At 39.2% G+C, this 16,905-nt stretch overlaps 1 protein-coding gene across 1 annotated transcript in view; it reads right to left on the bottom strand.

Moving 5' to 3' along the window:
* LOC139138374 (uncharacterized) overlaps window positions 1-11,771 on the bottom strand; it is a 32,295-nt gene extending 20,524 nt beyond the window's left edge. The window contains exons 1-2 of the mRNA XM_070706726.1: window positions 11,642-11,771; window positions 241-1,949 (exon numbers count right to left, since the gene is read on the bottom strand). Coding sequence (XP_070562827.1) covers window positions 241-1,930 — 1,690 coding nt within the window. The 5' untranslated portion in view covers window positions 1,931-1,949; window positions 11,642-11,771. The remainder of the gene's footprint in view (window positions 1-240; window positions 1,950-11,641) is intronic.
* Between the last annotated feature and the right edge of the window lie 5,134 nt (window positions 11,772-16,905).

Raw genomic sequence — 16,905 nt, 5'->3', positions numbered from 1 at the left:
AGAATGGTGGCCACTTTACATAATAATACATAATTTGCATACTCTCTTGTTGTGGAAATATATTCTTTTGTATGGTTATTAACATATGATCAGACTGCTGGAAACAAAAACAGAGGAATAGCCCACCCCTAAATATCCCCCTGTGGCGAACCCTGATGTGTGTGTATCTGACTCTACTTAACAAGTGGGGAAATTCCTCCACAGGTGCATTGTCTAATCTACAAATCTGTTTTTACTTGCCTTCTGTATAGCTATTATTGCCTTCGCTCTCTTTTCTCTTCTGACTGCTGCGGGTCTGTCTCTCTTCATGCCTTCTGTTTGATCCAGCTGATGACTTATGTTGGGGTCGTCTTGAAGTGCTGGCTCCTCTGGTTGGTGAATCTACTCTCTTTGGCCTCTCCTCTTTCTGTCTGTCTTCCTTGGACAGTTCATCATCATGCAACTCTGCCGCTGCCACCTCCTCTTCCCGATTAGCATTGTCTCCGGAAGTTGAACTTGTCTTGCCCGGGTACACTTCCGGCTTCTTTCCACTGTGAGAAACAGACTCTTTCTGAGCCCGGAAAATTCTTTTGGGATCAAAGAAAGTGTGGTTTTCTTTGTTCTTTTCCGTCCATCCATTATTTGGCCTCTCCTCGTCCTCCACATGTTCACTTTGACCTTTCACATTTACGTTCTGTTCAGTCACGTATTTCCCAGTTCTGATATCAAAACGTGTACCCACACTACTTGATGTGATGTACTGACTGCCAAAGTTGGAGTTGGAGGCACTGAAGGAATTGTCGCCCCGACTGTCATCTGATTTGACAGAAGCATCACTTTCATCACTAGCAAAGTCATCCTGACAGTCTGGGCATGCTTTGCAGTCTTCTTCATCCAAATAGACATCATTTCGTGGACCAACACACTCAACTTTACTAGCACCAGTTGGATTCTTTCCTTTAGTACTGTGTTTGGAAGTCTGCGATCTACCACTTTCTCGACTAGCACTACTCTTTGGATCAACATGCCTGGCTTTAGCATCTTTAGTGGGAAGTGTTTTCGTGGCCTTTATATTGAAATCATCAAGACCATACTTTGAGTTGGGATCAATTGTGCTCTTTGCTTTTGAGTTGGTATACCTGACTGAGCTAAAGTCATCGTGTCCATGTGCAGGCTTTGCCTTCATTCTTTGGCTCGCACCAACATGACCGCTCCTCATAAGTTTCGCATGCCTAGGTGGTACATTTTTCTGAGTGGATGATTGGTGCCACTTAGGAGCTTTAGTACTGACTTTCCCTGTTTTTTGCGTGGGTTTGGTGGGTTTCGGGGCCTGATCTTGACTAGCTGGCATGCTGGCAACATCTGAGTAACTCTTCAGTTTGGCTGAAGCAGACGTACGACTTGCACTTGAACTGTTGCTGATGTCAGATGTATTGGATATGTGTGATTCTGTACTGCCATATGTATCAGATGCTGATGTTAAGTTGGAATACGCATTCATAGCAGACGAATACATGTTCCTTCCCTCCTCTGCTGCTTCTGTGAATCCGTATGGTGGCATGAAATCAGGATAAGCACCGGCAACATGGTTGCTCACATCTGGCGTTGAATCAGGACTATTACTACCGTCAAAGGCACTGTAGTTAAAATATCCAAAGTCATCGGGGCTGGAAAGTGAGCGACCGCGGAAGCTGTAGTCACTGGCCGCTGACGCAGGGTTGCTCCATGATTTTGGAAGCGGATACCCGGAGTCATTGGGTGGCATAAAGCTTGACCAGAAGGTACCAAAATCACCCCCTGCAGCTAGATCAGGGATAGTCCTGTCTGTGTTCAAATCTTCAGACTGGTCTTGGGAAGTGGTCATTAAATTGGAGAAATCAAAGGTGGGCTGGTCATTTCCCACACCAGGATACATCCCATGACCAAAGTTGGCATGATCTTCAGGATCCATCTTCAGTCAGTTGCATCCCCTGAACAAGGAAAAAGAATCAAAGTCAGACTTACATGTAAATGGCACACAGTTGACTTACTTTAATTAATGTTGAATGAATAGCCCATTTAATTTAAAGGCTGAGTGTCAAACCCAGTGAAAAAGTATGATGAAACGTGCACCTTAATCTTCGTTTTTTAGGGAAATCACAAAAGAAGTATAGAAAAACACAATAAGGAAATTGGAATACCAAGGTTGCTTTTTCTGATAAGGTTGTTATCGGTATTGTATAAAGTGTAGTGTATTTGTTCTATCAATAAATAACTTCACACTAAAGGAGCAGAAGTACATATGTAGAAGATATAAACTTTTGTACCAACGACACTGACCTCTGTACCAGAGACATTGACCTCTGTACCTGAGGATTGAACCATATGCAGGATAAACTTCTCAAATAATAACATTATAAATTACTGTACACAATAAATATAAAATGATTACATTCAAGAATTTGTTAAGTACCATAAAAATACTTGTCATTCTGCACTATAGAATTAGCCACATACTGAGACACATGGTAATACATGTACCTCTTAGCCATCTTAACACTTTAAGTGCCAAAGTTGAATTTTGTCGCCTTTATCATGTATGGAAACCAGTCACTATTTTCCTGATGTTTGCTAAAATTTTTATCAAAATATGTAGTCAATGAAATGTGATGTCCATTTGGTCTAAAAATATTCTTAAAAAGTACAAAAAAATTCATAAAATTGGTAAAATGTTGCAACAAAATTTTTGGCGGGAAAAATTACAGCGCTCAAAGCGTTAAGTGCTACTCTACATGTCTGTCACATGAACAAATCAATGACCAACTTCCTACATCTCAATGAATGAATGAAAGAAATTGAATCTGCCTGTGCTTGCTCAAAATGCCTGATAACCACAGAACCTACTGATATGATATCACTAGGAGTTGTACTAGCCTTGCTGCTGTTGTGCTCATCTGCAATTGTAACTCTGAGCCAAACTATGGACTCTAGGAATATTTATCCATTAGGCAGTTTACCTGAAACATATCCTGAACCATACCATCCACATTGAAGAGTTGGAAATGTTTCAAACAACACGGGGTAGTAAATGACCTGGAGGTAATTGTCCTGATACTACATTACCCTAAATTACAAATACACACATACCCAGTAACATTGTAAACTAATTTGATGGTATCTGTAATAAGATCTGTGATATTTCTTGAATCTTTAAGTAGAAACAGCATCACAGTTTATATATACCTGTACTCAATATGTAACAATTGTAGAAGCACTCATACATGTATTATTACTTTAAAGTGACCAAAAACATTCATTTCAGATTCCTTGTATTGAAGCCTTTTTTCACTCTGTTCATGTGAAATATTATATTGTGATAACCAAGTTATGACTGCCCATTAGTTCAAAAATTATGTATATTGATGGACTTTGGACATACGGCACAATGGAGATACCATCTGCACAATGTCACACACAAGTGCATGCATTCTAGATTTTTAACCTGTCTATTCGTTGGTTGTCAGCATTTGTTTGACACATGCAGCTTGACAAAGTGTTTTTCTGGCTAGTCTACATGTATGCCTTTAGACTTAGACAAGAGCGAACCTAAAGATTCTGCAATTCTTCCTCTGCAGGAAGTTAGTGCTACCTGCATATTCCATGCATTCATCCATGCATTAACTTCATACAAGAATAAAGCTGGCCTTTATGTCTAACTTCGGCTACGGGCTAAACACATTGTTCTTTTCTCCTTTCACTTTCACTATGTGTTTGCATGAATTCATTCCAAAAGTAGTACGTACCTCCAAATTGAAAGACTTAACTTTTGCTCAAACTTTCCGTGATGAAAACTTAAAAACAAGGCCCTGAGTAGAATTTTCTTGGCATTGAGAAGGCATGATGGTCTTTGTCGAGAGCATAACCAAACAAACAAACAGTCTCTTTCTGTCCTATCCACATTTTAGACACCTAAGAATTTCATCCATAACTTCAGCTCATCTCAATATAGGAGTATTTTATAGCACTGATGGTAACTACTAAGTGATGAATATAATATTTTCAACAATAAAGGTTTGTATTTTGCATTTATACACAATGGTAAATGTATTTTGTGATCTGGTAAATAAAATGCAGTATTGAACAACTGTGTAAAATATAGTGTGATGTAGTTCAAACCTTGTATTTCTCCCTCTCAAGCAGTAATTTTGACCCAAGTTAATACTGGAACACTATTCAAATCTTCCACCGAATCACAGTGAGTGCACCCGTGTAACATCCATGTCAGGCTGACAGTATGGTAATAAACTGGTAATACGCTGGTTTTAATCATATATAATGCAGTGTTGCAGCCAGGACGTGTCCTTCCCACAATGTCCCCAAAACAGAACCTGTTATGCTGCATTCTCACATACTGAGGGTCACATCGGGCACACTCATGAGTCAACTGTGTTGGGCCATGGCGTTACCTCCATGGTTGGGTGTGGTCTGCAAGTAATACCTGATACTGACACTGGCCTGTGTTTTGCACGATTATTTTGTGGCTATATTTTTGTACTTTCGTTTTATAATTACTGCTATTAGCAGTTATTATAAAACGCTGCCCTATATATTATGACTTGCTTGTAGTTCGACTGAGCTCTGAATGGCGGTAGATACAGTATACTGAGTATACTTGCCTTAGTATACTGTGTACTTGCCTGATATTAAAGCATAGCGACGTGCTCCCATAAGCTTGAATTTTGTTTTGTGAAACTAATTACTAGTAGGTACAAAACAATACAAAATTTGATTGACAACTGACACACTGACACCAAAATATGCAAAATGTTCCAAAAAATAAATGGAAGTGGGACGCAGTGCCCTTTGGTTTAGAAATCCTGGTTGCAACACTGTGTATGGCACCAATAAAATGTACTTTGTACTTGTAGCTTGCAAGAGTATGGAAACCACACAAAATAAGTAGTCTACGATTTGTATGAAATGCCTCCTAGCATTTCTTCACTGTAAGTTAAAAAGGCCCTACCAACGTTATGTTCCAAAGTCCATCATGATCCATATAATGCTGCAAGTCACAGCTATAATGAAACAACATAACAATATCAATAAATATGGCCTTTCATCAGAATGTTTACAGTGAAAGGTTTGAACCATAAAAAACAGCTCTTGCCTTACTCTGTGAAGAAAATTGCAGGCTATTTGAAAATCAAAACCCTGTATGTGAACAGATAATACAAAACAAATGAAACTTGAACAAAAATTTGACCTTGTATTTTTCACAAGGCTAAAATTTGTAGACGCCTAATCTTACTAAGTTTCTGTTCACCAGTATATACCGATAGGCCCTATCACATGAAGGTACTGTTTTTAAATGCTGTATTTTTGCAAAGCTCACCGAAAGTACACAAGTTTTGATGATAAATGCTCACCTCATGTGACTTGCATTTCATACACACGGACTGTACAAACTGAGAAGTAATCCCTTATCAGTACCCTATCTTACTCACCTGACTGCAGACAGGCCATCACACAGACATATACCCTTGACATGCTGCAGTAGTATCTGCTATGTGCCTTGTTAGGTTGTACATTTCTATGGCTTTTGTTTTATTTTCAAATATTCATTATGATTTAATTGACATGAAGATGTTCAGAATAGCCTTGTCAGTAACAAACCCTTTGTTCTGGCGATATCGTTTCTGTGTGACACTACATGCAACTCTGTGACAATCCATCAAGCAGATATATATCTTTTTACATTTTTGAACTCTGAGCTTATGAAGTAATTTCTTAAAAACTGTTAATGTCTGTCCCAAACTTTACAGCTGTGTAATATTTTCTTGAGTCAAAGAGAACACTTCGGAGTCAGTTACATACTGCAGAGTGTACAATCCTCTCACAAAAACCCCGAGTCCCTGACCTATCATGTGTTTGTTGAGAATGGACAACACATTTGCATAGATCGGCAAACACCTGAACACCCCCGTGGCCATGGCTTGTCATTTCTTTGCTGTAACAAAAGGAATTCACAAATGTAACATTGAAACCTGGTAATATTGACCTCATTACTGCCCTTATTAAAAACACCTGCTGATTGCCCTAACATCAAATTCTGCAGACTACTTCCTCGCCCTCTGATATGTGACCGACAGTCATACATATCCGATAACATGGCAGCCAAATCCATTGATGACACTTCCCCCTTGTGTTACTCTTACAATGTCATTTTTGTGACAGTGCACACACATTTGTGAATAGCAATACTCCTCATGGCTTACTATACTCCATGGAGTAAAGCATTATATTGCGAGGGAAAGTCCTGATGAAACTGGAAAGTATCCCCCCATTGGTGTTTGTACAACATTCACATCCTGTTTTAGCTATTTGTCCATAGGCACAAGGACACACCTCAGTCCTGTATGTCCACAGGAAAAAGGATAACTCTGTGCTACATAGTACAGTAATAATTGTAGCGACAGGTTGCATAGACTTATTGTGAAGATGAACACAACCCAAATCACTATTGAAATGTCCTATGGGCAATCAGTCTGCTAACTTGTGATGTAGCATCAGCATAACTGCTGTCAAATTGCTCAACCTCAGCATCGGCAAGAAAACTCATAACATTCGATACCTGAACCATGCTCTAAAGAGGTGTTTTTGTGAAATTCCAAAGAGAAAGATATTGTTATTGTTGACGACTCTAAATTTTTGCCAATATTTGGTTGATTTATTGGTACATAATCCAAGTATTGCGCCTCTCTCTAAATTGGCATATGATCCAAGTATTGCGCCTCTCGCTCAATCCGAAGAACGGTAACAAAGATTTGAACTTGGCCACCCACCATTTCTCCAATTTCAAAATCTAACACAAGCACCATTTTGGAGCACACTACAGGCATCACGCATTTTATTATCAATACATCAAAGGTAACAGCAAGACTATTACCTCCATGTTTATCAATATCAGCCAAACAGAGGATGCTTTTTTCTTGTCACATCAGCACCTCAGAAGAAAGACACCTCTTTAAAAACTGCAGTAAGCTTTGGTTTTGCTGCAGGTCTGCATAACAAGTAAATTGCCTTACGGCCCATAGGTTGCAAAAATTTCCTGCTGCGATCTGTGTCCCAGACTCTATTTAATGACATAACTGATTTGAGTTCACTTTAAACCATACTGAACATAATCCCTTTCAAAATGGCATCCAAATTACTCTGAAGGAGATGTCCCATCAGAAAGTGACTTAACCCTTTCACCACCATGGTTTGTCCCAAATCCATTGTTTTCTATGGTAAAGTTGGACCTGTACACAGGGAACTGGGGGTGAAAGGGTTAAAGGGGCAGGTTTTTATCAGCTTTATCTCTGAGCAATACTGACCATCAGTGTTTCATCCAGAATGACATCAACAGGGGGGATTTCCCCCCCTTTACCGGAAAATTTAAGGGGGATTTGACCAGTTCATGAGTTCTTGTCTGTAAGATGTGACTGGCACCATTTCTTGGGGCACTAGTCCCTCCCTTGACAAATTACTAGGGGGTGCCTACATGTCAACAGAGGGTGAGTCTACCCTGGGCCCTGTCTAGATGAAACGCTGGACCACGCAAAAATTTCAAAGGAGAACAAAGCTTCACATAAACAGTCAATGTCAACTGAGCCACTAATGCAAGAATCAGGGAATGAAGACTGCCCCTTTAAAGTGATTAAGTCTTAAAGCCCCAACTCCCGTATAAAAGCGCGAGAACCTACGAGAGTGGTCATAATGGTGGGATATTCAAACGTACTCGGTACGCTCTGGACGCCGTCCATAAAAACCGTTAATTAAGAAATCTACCGATTAATTTTTTCTTGGAAATTGAGGGATATGTGTATAAGTATTTGGGGCACAATATACTTGGTTTCTGACGAAATTAAATTTGAAATGACGTCTGGAACCAGAAAAAGGATAAAATATTTGCCGGTAATATCGCCGGTATAACGTTCGATGTTCAGTTTGAATCTGCATGATTGACATGATATGCAAATTGCAAATGAGTCATTAGCGATACGTTGTTTACTTTTTCCGTACGTAGCGTTGATTGTTCAAGGCGGGGAAAAACACCAAATACTCGGAGCGTACCGAAAGATACAAACGCACACACACTGTGTATACAAATACATGCAAACACATTTGATTCGGTAGTTCTCTTTTTGGAAAATTTGTTGGTCCTGAAAAGGACCGTTTTCATTTGTGTTGGCCTACCTGAGCCGTACATTTTACAGACAGGAAGGCCTATACTGTCATTCATGCCCGGCATAAAGTACGTCTGGTATGTTCGGGTTGAGACCACGGACAAGTACCAGCACAAATTCTGGCATGATCTTTCACTTTGTCTACACTGTCTGTATATCTTCTATCTTCTTTTCAAATGTCAAGTTTTACCCTCTAGTCAAGTACTGTTGAAAGCGCAATCATCGCAATGCGATATGCGTAACTATCGCTCTTTATAGCTGTTTCCAAAAGTGATATACATTTTTTTTCCCGATCTAAAGCCGTGCATGCCTATGCAACACAAAGCGAACAAAGTCAAAATTCAAAAAGACAAGTAGCCTCCAATGTGCTGACAAAACCGGGATTTTTTTGACGCCTGCAATCGCCTTCGGCATATTCGGTCGTCACTGTGCTGGGTCACTTATACTGATCTCAGTGATCACACGTCGAGTTGACAAACGTCGCCGGCGGCAGCTGAGGTCACCGTACTAATCAGTCCCATAAGTTGCACTCAAATGTCCGCGCTCGATCCCCATCACAGTTAGCTCCAATTCATTCCTGGCAAAGAAAATTCCCGTGGCTACCTCTAGTGCTCATCAGTGACCGCTATCTTCATAAAGCCAGCTGACATAGTGTGATTAGCAGTCTGACTCTGACTACCACGCGTTTGTAATGAATAGTATCGCGACTGCGTGGAGAGTGTAGAAGTGCAGTGCACTCGATTTTGGCGGGATCGTTCAAAGTAGCGAAATACTAGAACTCACCATTTTATAAGGAGGGATGAACATTGAAACGAATGCTCGGAGAATTATGAAATCACTTTATTCTGATTTTATTTTTGGTGATTAAATATTAACAGGTTTGATTTCTAAAATAAGTATTTTTCAGAAGCTTTTTGAAATAATCATAAGACAACAAATCGACACCACATTTCATTTCGGTCACCATAAAACTTGTAATCGAAGCCGGGGAATAGTCGTCGGTACCCTCCCATCCGACAGCGCCGAGTTCATGAGACAACGAAAGTTTTGAAAAGGAAACTACAACTACCATCCAAGAACTGTGGAAAACTACGTTTTATAATGGAGACACAGCCCTGCCTCGCTGAACTAAGGTCGAACGAGGAAAGGATTGTTTGTAAGACAAAAGCTCTACAAAATTTGGTAGACGACTTGGCCGTTGAGCATTGTGGTAAATGTCCGTCGTCCATTGAAATAAACACACTCGATAAATTTGGACATCTAGTAGGCGAATTTGCTGTTCTTTCAGAACTGTTTTGATTTTTTCCCGTTCTTTCCTGAAATGCGGCATTTCTAGGACGGCGTTTGGACAAAACGGTGCTTCATTATTATCTTCAATCAAGACTCCCTGCAAGAGTGATGTACACTATATATACTATGACTGAGCCGAGGAAAACCCCGATAATAGATCCCGTGGCAGAAAACTACATTTTCTACGATTTCTGCATCGTTTACCCGTATACAAAGATGCGGATAGCTATTGCCACTGTCATGATATGCATTATGTTGAATCATTCAAAAAGGCGCTGAATACAATGACAAACGCTTCGTTTTCGGACGAGAAACGTATACCATGACGCATGAGAACTAAGGAGTGTCGATCGATCGCCTGGCAACGTCATCACGGTTTGTACAAATCCGAGGCGACGCCGCGCCGAACCTCTGCTCCAGTAAGACTTCGAAAAAGTCTATGTTCAAGAAAAACCTATTGGGGAAATGAGTGGATGTAACGTATGGAAAGTAAACCGTAAAATTGGGTGAAAATAGTATACGTAAAGTCACCGTGCAGTCAATGTTTACAGTATGTGGCGTGCACGTTCTATTTTTGGAGGTGTTCAACCAGCTGTTTTAATTTGCTACTTTTTGTTCACAAAGAAACCATATTAGTTATGTTTTGCTCCGCCCATTTTCATCGATTTTTCTCGGTAGGGCCCTACCGAGAGTTACCGGTTTAAGTTTTATAGTAATACATGTAATAAAGTTACTAGCTTGCGCATCCCCCCTCCGGGGTCCAGACACTTTGCGCCAAAACCAGTTCGCCCCACACAACTTCGTCCAAAAACCATTTTGCACCAAAACCACCTCGTCCCAAGTACTACCTCGTCCATCGCCACTTCGCCCCAATTGCCATCTCGTACTAAAACCACTTCGCTTAAAGTATAGTTCCGTCAACTCGTCGTAAAACATCGATGCCACGATGTATAATTGCGTTGTTTTTATCTGCAACTTGGCTACCACGAATCATTTATTCTTCCATGAAACCATACGGTAATAGAAGAAAGAGACACGCAAACTACTAAATGGTACATTTCAGGTGCCATGCGCGGTATTGCACGATGCAATGTCATTTTCTCGAAATGTGTACAATATCAAGATTTCAGTCCTGGGATGATAGAAAGGTGATTAAAACTTCACTGGCAGTGGTTGGTTATTTTCAGCTTTTAACGGTTAGTTAGCGATAAATTGGGGAGTGAAGTGGCATTGTTTTTGGGGCGCAATGGTTTTGGGCGACGTGATTTTTGGGGCGAAGAGGTTTTGGTACGAGGTTGTTTTGGTGCGAAGTGGTTTTGGTGCGAATTGGTATGGGACGAGATGGTATGGTGCGAAGTGGTTTTGGTGCGAAGTGTCTGGGAACCCCCTCCCCCCTAACCTGGATGTATGCAGCAGCCTACCACTAATGCAATGGTGTGCCAACGTTTATTCATCCAACGTATTCTGCTTTGATATTTCTACGCCCACAAACTTGGAGCGAGTCTAATCAGAACCTTGAAGGATGCATCAGAACAGGTCAAGGGTCGCAGACATCAATGATCACCGAGTGACTAAACATTACAACTGTTGCATGTTGCCTGGACACATTTCTGAGAGATTTCAAAACTACAAATTCTTCTTAATATGCCACGACATTAAGGAAGTTTTGATTTCTCTCGTCCAAGGAGTATAGAGAGGATATATATTGGAGGCATAGAAGTATTAGAACTCGTCGTGAGGTCTACCCGTATCACTATCGGGACCCGTATGATACCCTAGCAACATCCAGTTCATCATCTCTCAGTGCACTTGTTATGTATACTTCGTGCAGCTTGAAACTACAAATTCGGGCATCTGTTTTTTTAATGCTGCTCAAAAGAAGGGTAGCATAAGTACTAAAAAAACTTACTCGGTCATATTAAATAATAGACCGTTTTGGACAATATCTTATCCACATAAAGAGGTGACGGTCGAGCGTGGTCATCAGAAATTGCATGACTAGGCGCGACAAACGCATTCAAGTTCACTCACATAAACGAAGCCTTCCTGATGAGAAATTCAAAGTTACTAAAAAGGACGGCAACTCTGTTAAAGTCTGCATAAAAAATATTGACGCGCTCTCCGACAAGCTAGAGAAGCGTGAATAACAAGACATGGTAGCTCACCTTTATTAACCATCCGCCATTTTCCTCGTCGCAGGAACCATGACGTCACAGCCTCTGCAGAAGTATGCCGTTTATCCCAAATAGTTTGCTTGCACTTGGTATTTAAGCTGACTTTCTGAGGCTAAATAGTAGAATACCACGACTTATAAAAGCATAGCTGTTGATAGATTACTTACATCATATAAATTTACTTTCGTTTCACCTTGGCATTTAAGTGTAGTGAACGAGGTTACACAAGGAAGCTCAAAACACACGAGGTTAGCGAATGCAAATCAGAGTTCATACTGTCAAAGGTCGTAGGGGCTGTCAGAAAATCATGAGCATTTCTAACGAGTCAAGTGTCGAACAGAGCATTGGCTATGGCAACCCAAACGTTTTGTTACAGTTCTAGAAAAAACTATTTTCTTTTTATAAATAACATTTTCTTTTTGTAAAAACCTATTTTCCTTTTGTAAAAATCAATGTTCTTTGTGTAAAATCCTATTTTCGTTTTTTAAAAATCGATTTTCTTTGTATAAAAACCCATTTCCCTTATTGCGTAAAAACCTATTTTTCCTTATGCTAAAACCTGTTTTGTTTGTGTAAAATACAGTTCCTTTTTGTCCAAAAACATTTTCTTTTTGTAACAACAATTTCTTGTTGTAATACCTATTTTCTTTTTGTACAAAACTATTTTGTTTCTCTACAAACGTATTTTCTTGTTGCAAAACCTTCATTAATGTTGCAAAATCTATGCTTGCACTCAAAAGCGGCTTTTCGTATTAGTCACGTGTCACACCTGTTTGTGCTTGTCCAACACACGTTTCTCTTTATAAGTGTGTAATTTTTATTCGAAATATCTTCTTTTATATTGATAAAATAGCATAGACAGGTTTTGTGTTCGTAAAACTTTCTTTCCTGTTGGTAAAACCTATGCTTGGATTCTAAAACGGCCATTCGTAACCTTCGAACTTAACTCGGACAAGGTGTGGTCACTTCCACCTAAAGTAGACTAGCTTAACCCTACGATCTTCGCATCAGCCTATCACATAGCGCGAGGACAGCGCGACATTGCACATTTGTACGATATCAGATATGTTTCATCTAATATATAGTATCGATGTTAGAAAATATCGATCTTAGGGAGTGTTCAGTTATTATGGCCGGGGTTGGGCCGGCAAAATCCGGGGGGGGGGGGGTCACGTCAAATTTGAAAACTGCAAAGGGGGGGGAGTCATGTATTTTTCAAACAGCTCAGAGGCGGGGTCACTTAATTTTCATAAGTATCAGTCCCCCGTCAAAAAGCAGTTTCAGTGTTCAGAAATATTCTTGGAGATAAAAATGATTCGTTGCATGATTTCATTCTCTGAAGTTATTCAACTGTAATCTGAACATAAGTATAATTATCTGTCACATGAACATCTTGACTTGGCAAATCTGAGGCTTGTCTTATTGTAAATCGAGCACACTCAGGGCAATGAACAATTCCTATTACTTACATATTAGATATATAGCAAGTTTTTTTAGGGAAATTATTTAACAGCTACCTGTAATGAAACTACTAGTACCATGAAAAGTAAAATAATACTTCTAGGTGAAATTCCAATATCATAATTGTTGTCCATATTTGAACTTTCAAATACCCTATTGGAATCAAGTACATTTGTATCAATTATCAAACACCTTTAAAAGCACAAATTAATTTTGTTTAGCATTGTAAAAAAATTATTCCAGGTTTTCTCATTGACTCAAATGTATAGCCAATCAACATTTGGGTGAAATTCCAAAATCCAATTTCTTGCACACATATCAACCTTTAACCATCCTAGGCTAAGTAAGTACTTTAAAATGAATTATCAATGTCTATAAATACACAGATTTTGATAGTTTTGCATTGGAAAAAAATATTCATAGTTTCCTCATAGAATCCCATGTACAGTGAATCTATCTTTCGGTATAATTCCAAAATCCAATCTCTGGCAAACACATTCATTTGTACCACCATAATCTAATCAAGTACATTAATATCGATCAATGATCGAGAGTACATAAATACACGGGTTTACCTATTTTTTTTTTGGAAAAAAAATTATTCATACTTTCCTCATAGACTCCCATGTATAGTGGATAAATATTTTCAGTGAAATTCCATAATCAGATTTCTTGTACACATAATATGCACCTTTAACCATCATATTCTAATCAAGTACAATTATGTTAATTATTGAACGTCTGTATATGCACAAGTATACAAAGTTTTTCATTGGAAAAAAAATTATTCACAATTTCATAAAATTCTTTTAAATAGCATGTAAGTCATACATGTGTGGAACTTTTGAAAAAAAAAATCGGTCACTGGGTAGGTATATATGGTCACTGTGCACAGTTTTTTTCACAATTTGGCAAAATGTAGCCAGGAATTCACAATTTGCCTACTCTCTCGTGTGTGCTCTTCAGAAGGTGCCATTGACCAGGCCAGAGTTAGAGTAACTCAAGTCAGCCCAGAATGATAAATCCAAAAAGTCCACTAATGCATTGACAAATGAAGAAATTTAAACTTGCCCTAGAATTATGGCTCTACAAACTGCCGATAACAGGTAGTGTCGAACATCTGCGAGCGGAACTGGGCAAAATCATCATTTTTCCTGCGAGGCTAGATGACAATTTGAGGGTGACTTGAAAAAATTATTTGACCATATAGATGATGGGACTTGAAAATTTTCTGAAGGTATGGAGGAGGGATGAAAAAGGATTTCAATCGCAGTTCCACCAGCCACCCCGATCCCCCATTATTTGTGAGCGCAGCTTTACGCGATGGCACTTCTCACGTAAAATTAAATCAAGACAAATTTTGCTGAAATGTAGTCAATTTTCGGAGTGTCTATTGACAGGCTCCTGTCAATAGACAAAAATGGCTATTGACACGCGGGATGTTTTTCGCCAAAATTCACCACATTTCAGCGAAATAAACTCTTCTTCTTCCACTTTAATGAAGAACACATTATTTTGACATGTACAAATTACAAAATGCGTGCTAACACGTCAGAAATTCAACGTTTTGGACGCAGTAGCGAAAGCCGTATTCATTTACATGTATACATTCATGTAGTGGGCCTATTCGGGTTTTCTCAGAGTCACAAACAAATTGATTAATTATATATATTTAAAATTCAAATAAACCCATACCTAAGGTAGATATATCTTTTATGTACATATTAATAATCATCATCAAGCCCACTCAGTGACTTTAGGGGCTAAGCCTAATTCAAGCGCCATGAGCCACGTTCCGCGAGCCAAAGTTCACAATGCATGATTAGCATGTTAAGCTAGAAATAGGCGCATTTTCACTCAAATTTAATTCATTTATTCATTTTCATGGATAAATCAACATTCGGGCTTCAACGCCGCCTTCTAAATGCATTAACTGGTGACCAGCGAATGTGTGTTTACGAATTCTACATTAAGGGCATATGCAGAAAGGGACTCGAGAGAAATTATAGGCAGGGAGGGCCAGTATTTTTCAAAATCGCAATGCGCGTAACATTGTAACATTAAAAATTGATCAATCAAAATTCTGTACTTTAATTTTGTAGACCATATGGTAAGGTTGCTATATTTCAAATATATAGGTCTTAAGCCATGATAATATTAAGAAGATTTTTACAATATTATTTTTAAGAATTTGAGTTCGATAGACACCAGCTGTCTTTGACTCTTACGTAGGATAAAGCCACAGCTTAGTGCAGAGGGGGGATAGGGCAGGTCAAAGGTCACAAATTCTCAAAAATAACATTGTACAGTAATAATATCATCCTCGGCATAATTCACGCTTAAACACAATTCACTTTTCTTTAGCTATTGTATCTCCACTCTTTCTTTAGCTATGGTACCTCCACTCTCTCAAAACAAATTATGACACCTTGAAGAACCAGAAAACGGTGTAGCGAATAGTGTTGTTTGTTATAATAACATTCCAAATACTAAATTCATGAATGAATACAATTCATTGAATGCAGGATAAAATCTGTAGATGAAATTTGTTAATTTAATGCTACATCATTGATGCCAGAAATATTGCAGTGTATCCAGAAACACCAAGTGTACAAATATGTGTGAAATAAGTTTGGCATCTACTTGAATTTTTAGGAGTACCTGGAAATAAATATTGAACAACTTTATTTACTGCTTGGTATGCTCTTCACAAAACTGATGCAGAATGAATGAATGAATGAAAGTGCAGGTGACATTTTAGTATGATTTTCGTGTAGTAGCTGTGAATACCAAGTTGAGGTTACGGGCCACAGTTTGAAAAGGATAACCCATGCGAAAATCAGCAAGGCTTAGATCTATAAATGACCCTATTTCAAACGTTGTCTTTCAGCTACAACATCATGTATTCAACTGGAGATTGAAAAATATCACCAATCTAAATCTAACCCTTCTAGCCACGAGTTCACGGGGCTTCACCATCAATGGCAGAGACATATTAGACACAAGATGCCGGGGAACAAGAATTTGATATATTTAATAATTTTTTCAAACCTTCCCTGTTTTTTATTATTTTCTGACAATTAAATAATTAAAGATCACCATGGAAGGGGTTGAGTGATCATTTTGAAATCCCAACTCTTGCTGAATATCAAAAACAAAATAACGGTAAAAAGCATGAAGAGCTTAAAAGGCGGTGGTCGTCGCGCTGCGCGTGCGCAACTATTTTGTTGATAAACATAATTTTTTGTAAACATAAGCCAGCTCAACTTCCAACGGAGCACAGAGGGACTATGATCGGAGTGAGATGGAAGCGGTCCCTCAATTCGTAAACGCCTCTGTAAGACCACAGGGCACAGCAGTAAGTCCCCTGGGGAGGAGAGGAGAGATGGGTATTTTGTGCAACGGTTTACTTTATTTGATTCTGTGATATTTCAAATAAAGAGTTCAACTCCGAACCGTCTGACTGCTTTCTTTATTACTACAAGTCCATATCCCCTCTCAAATCTGTGTATACAGCACTGTAATTGCTCCGCAAACATTGCCAACGTGCTAATCCCCTCCCCCACCCCTGCGGACTGACTTCTGTGCCCTGTGACTAAGGCAAGCACACCACAGGCATTATGTGGACCGGGTAGCTTGTAACGTGTAGTTTATGCTACGTTACGACGATCTGATACGTAAGCTTAGCCTTACCAACATCAGAACGTCGGAACGTAGCATAAACTCATAGGATAAACTACACTTTACAAACTACCCGGTCCACATAACACCTGTGAAGCACACCCATCACAGGC

The sequence above is a fragment of the Ptychodera flava genome, chromosome 8 (genome assembly GCF_041260155.1).
Source record: "Ptychodera flava strain L36383 chromosome 8, AS_Pfla_20210202, whole genome shotgun sequence".
Lineage (NCBI taxonomy): Eukaryota > Metazoa > Hemichordata > Enteropneusta > Ptychoderidae > Ptychodera > Ptychodera flava.
Note: the sequence above shows the minus strand (reverse complement) of the source record. Positions and strands in the feature narration are given on the sequence as shown.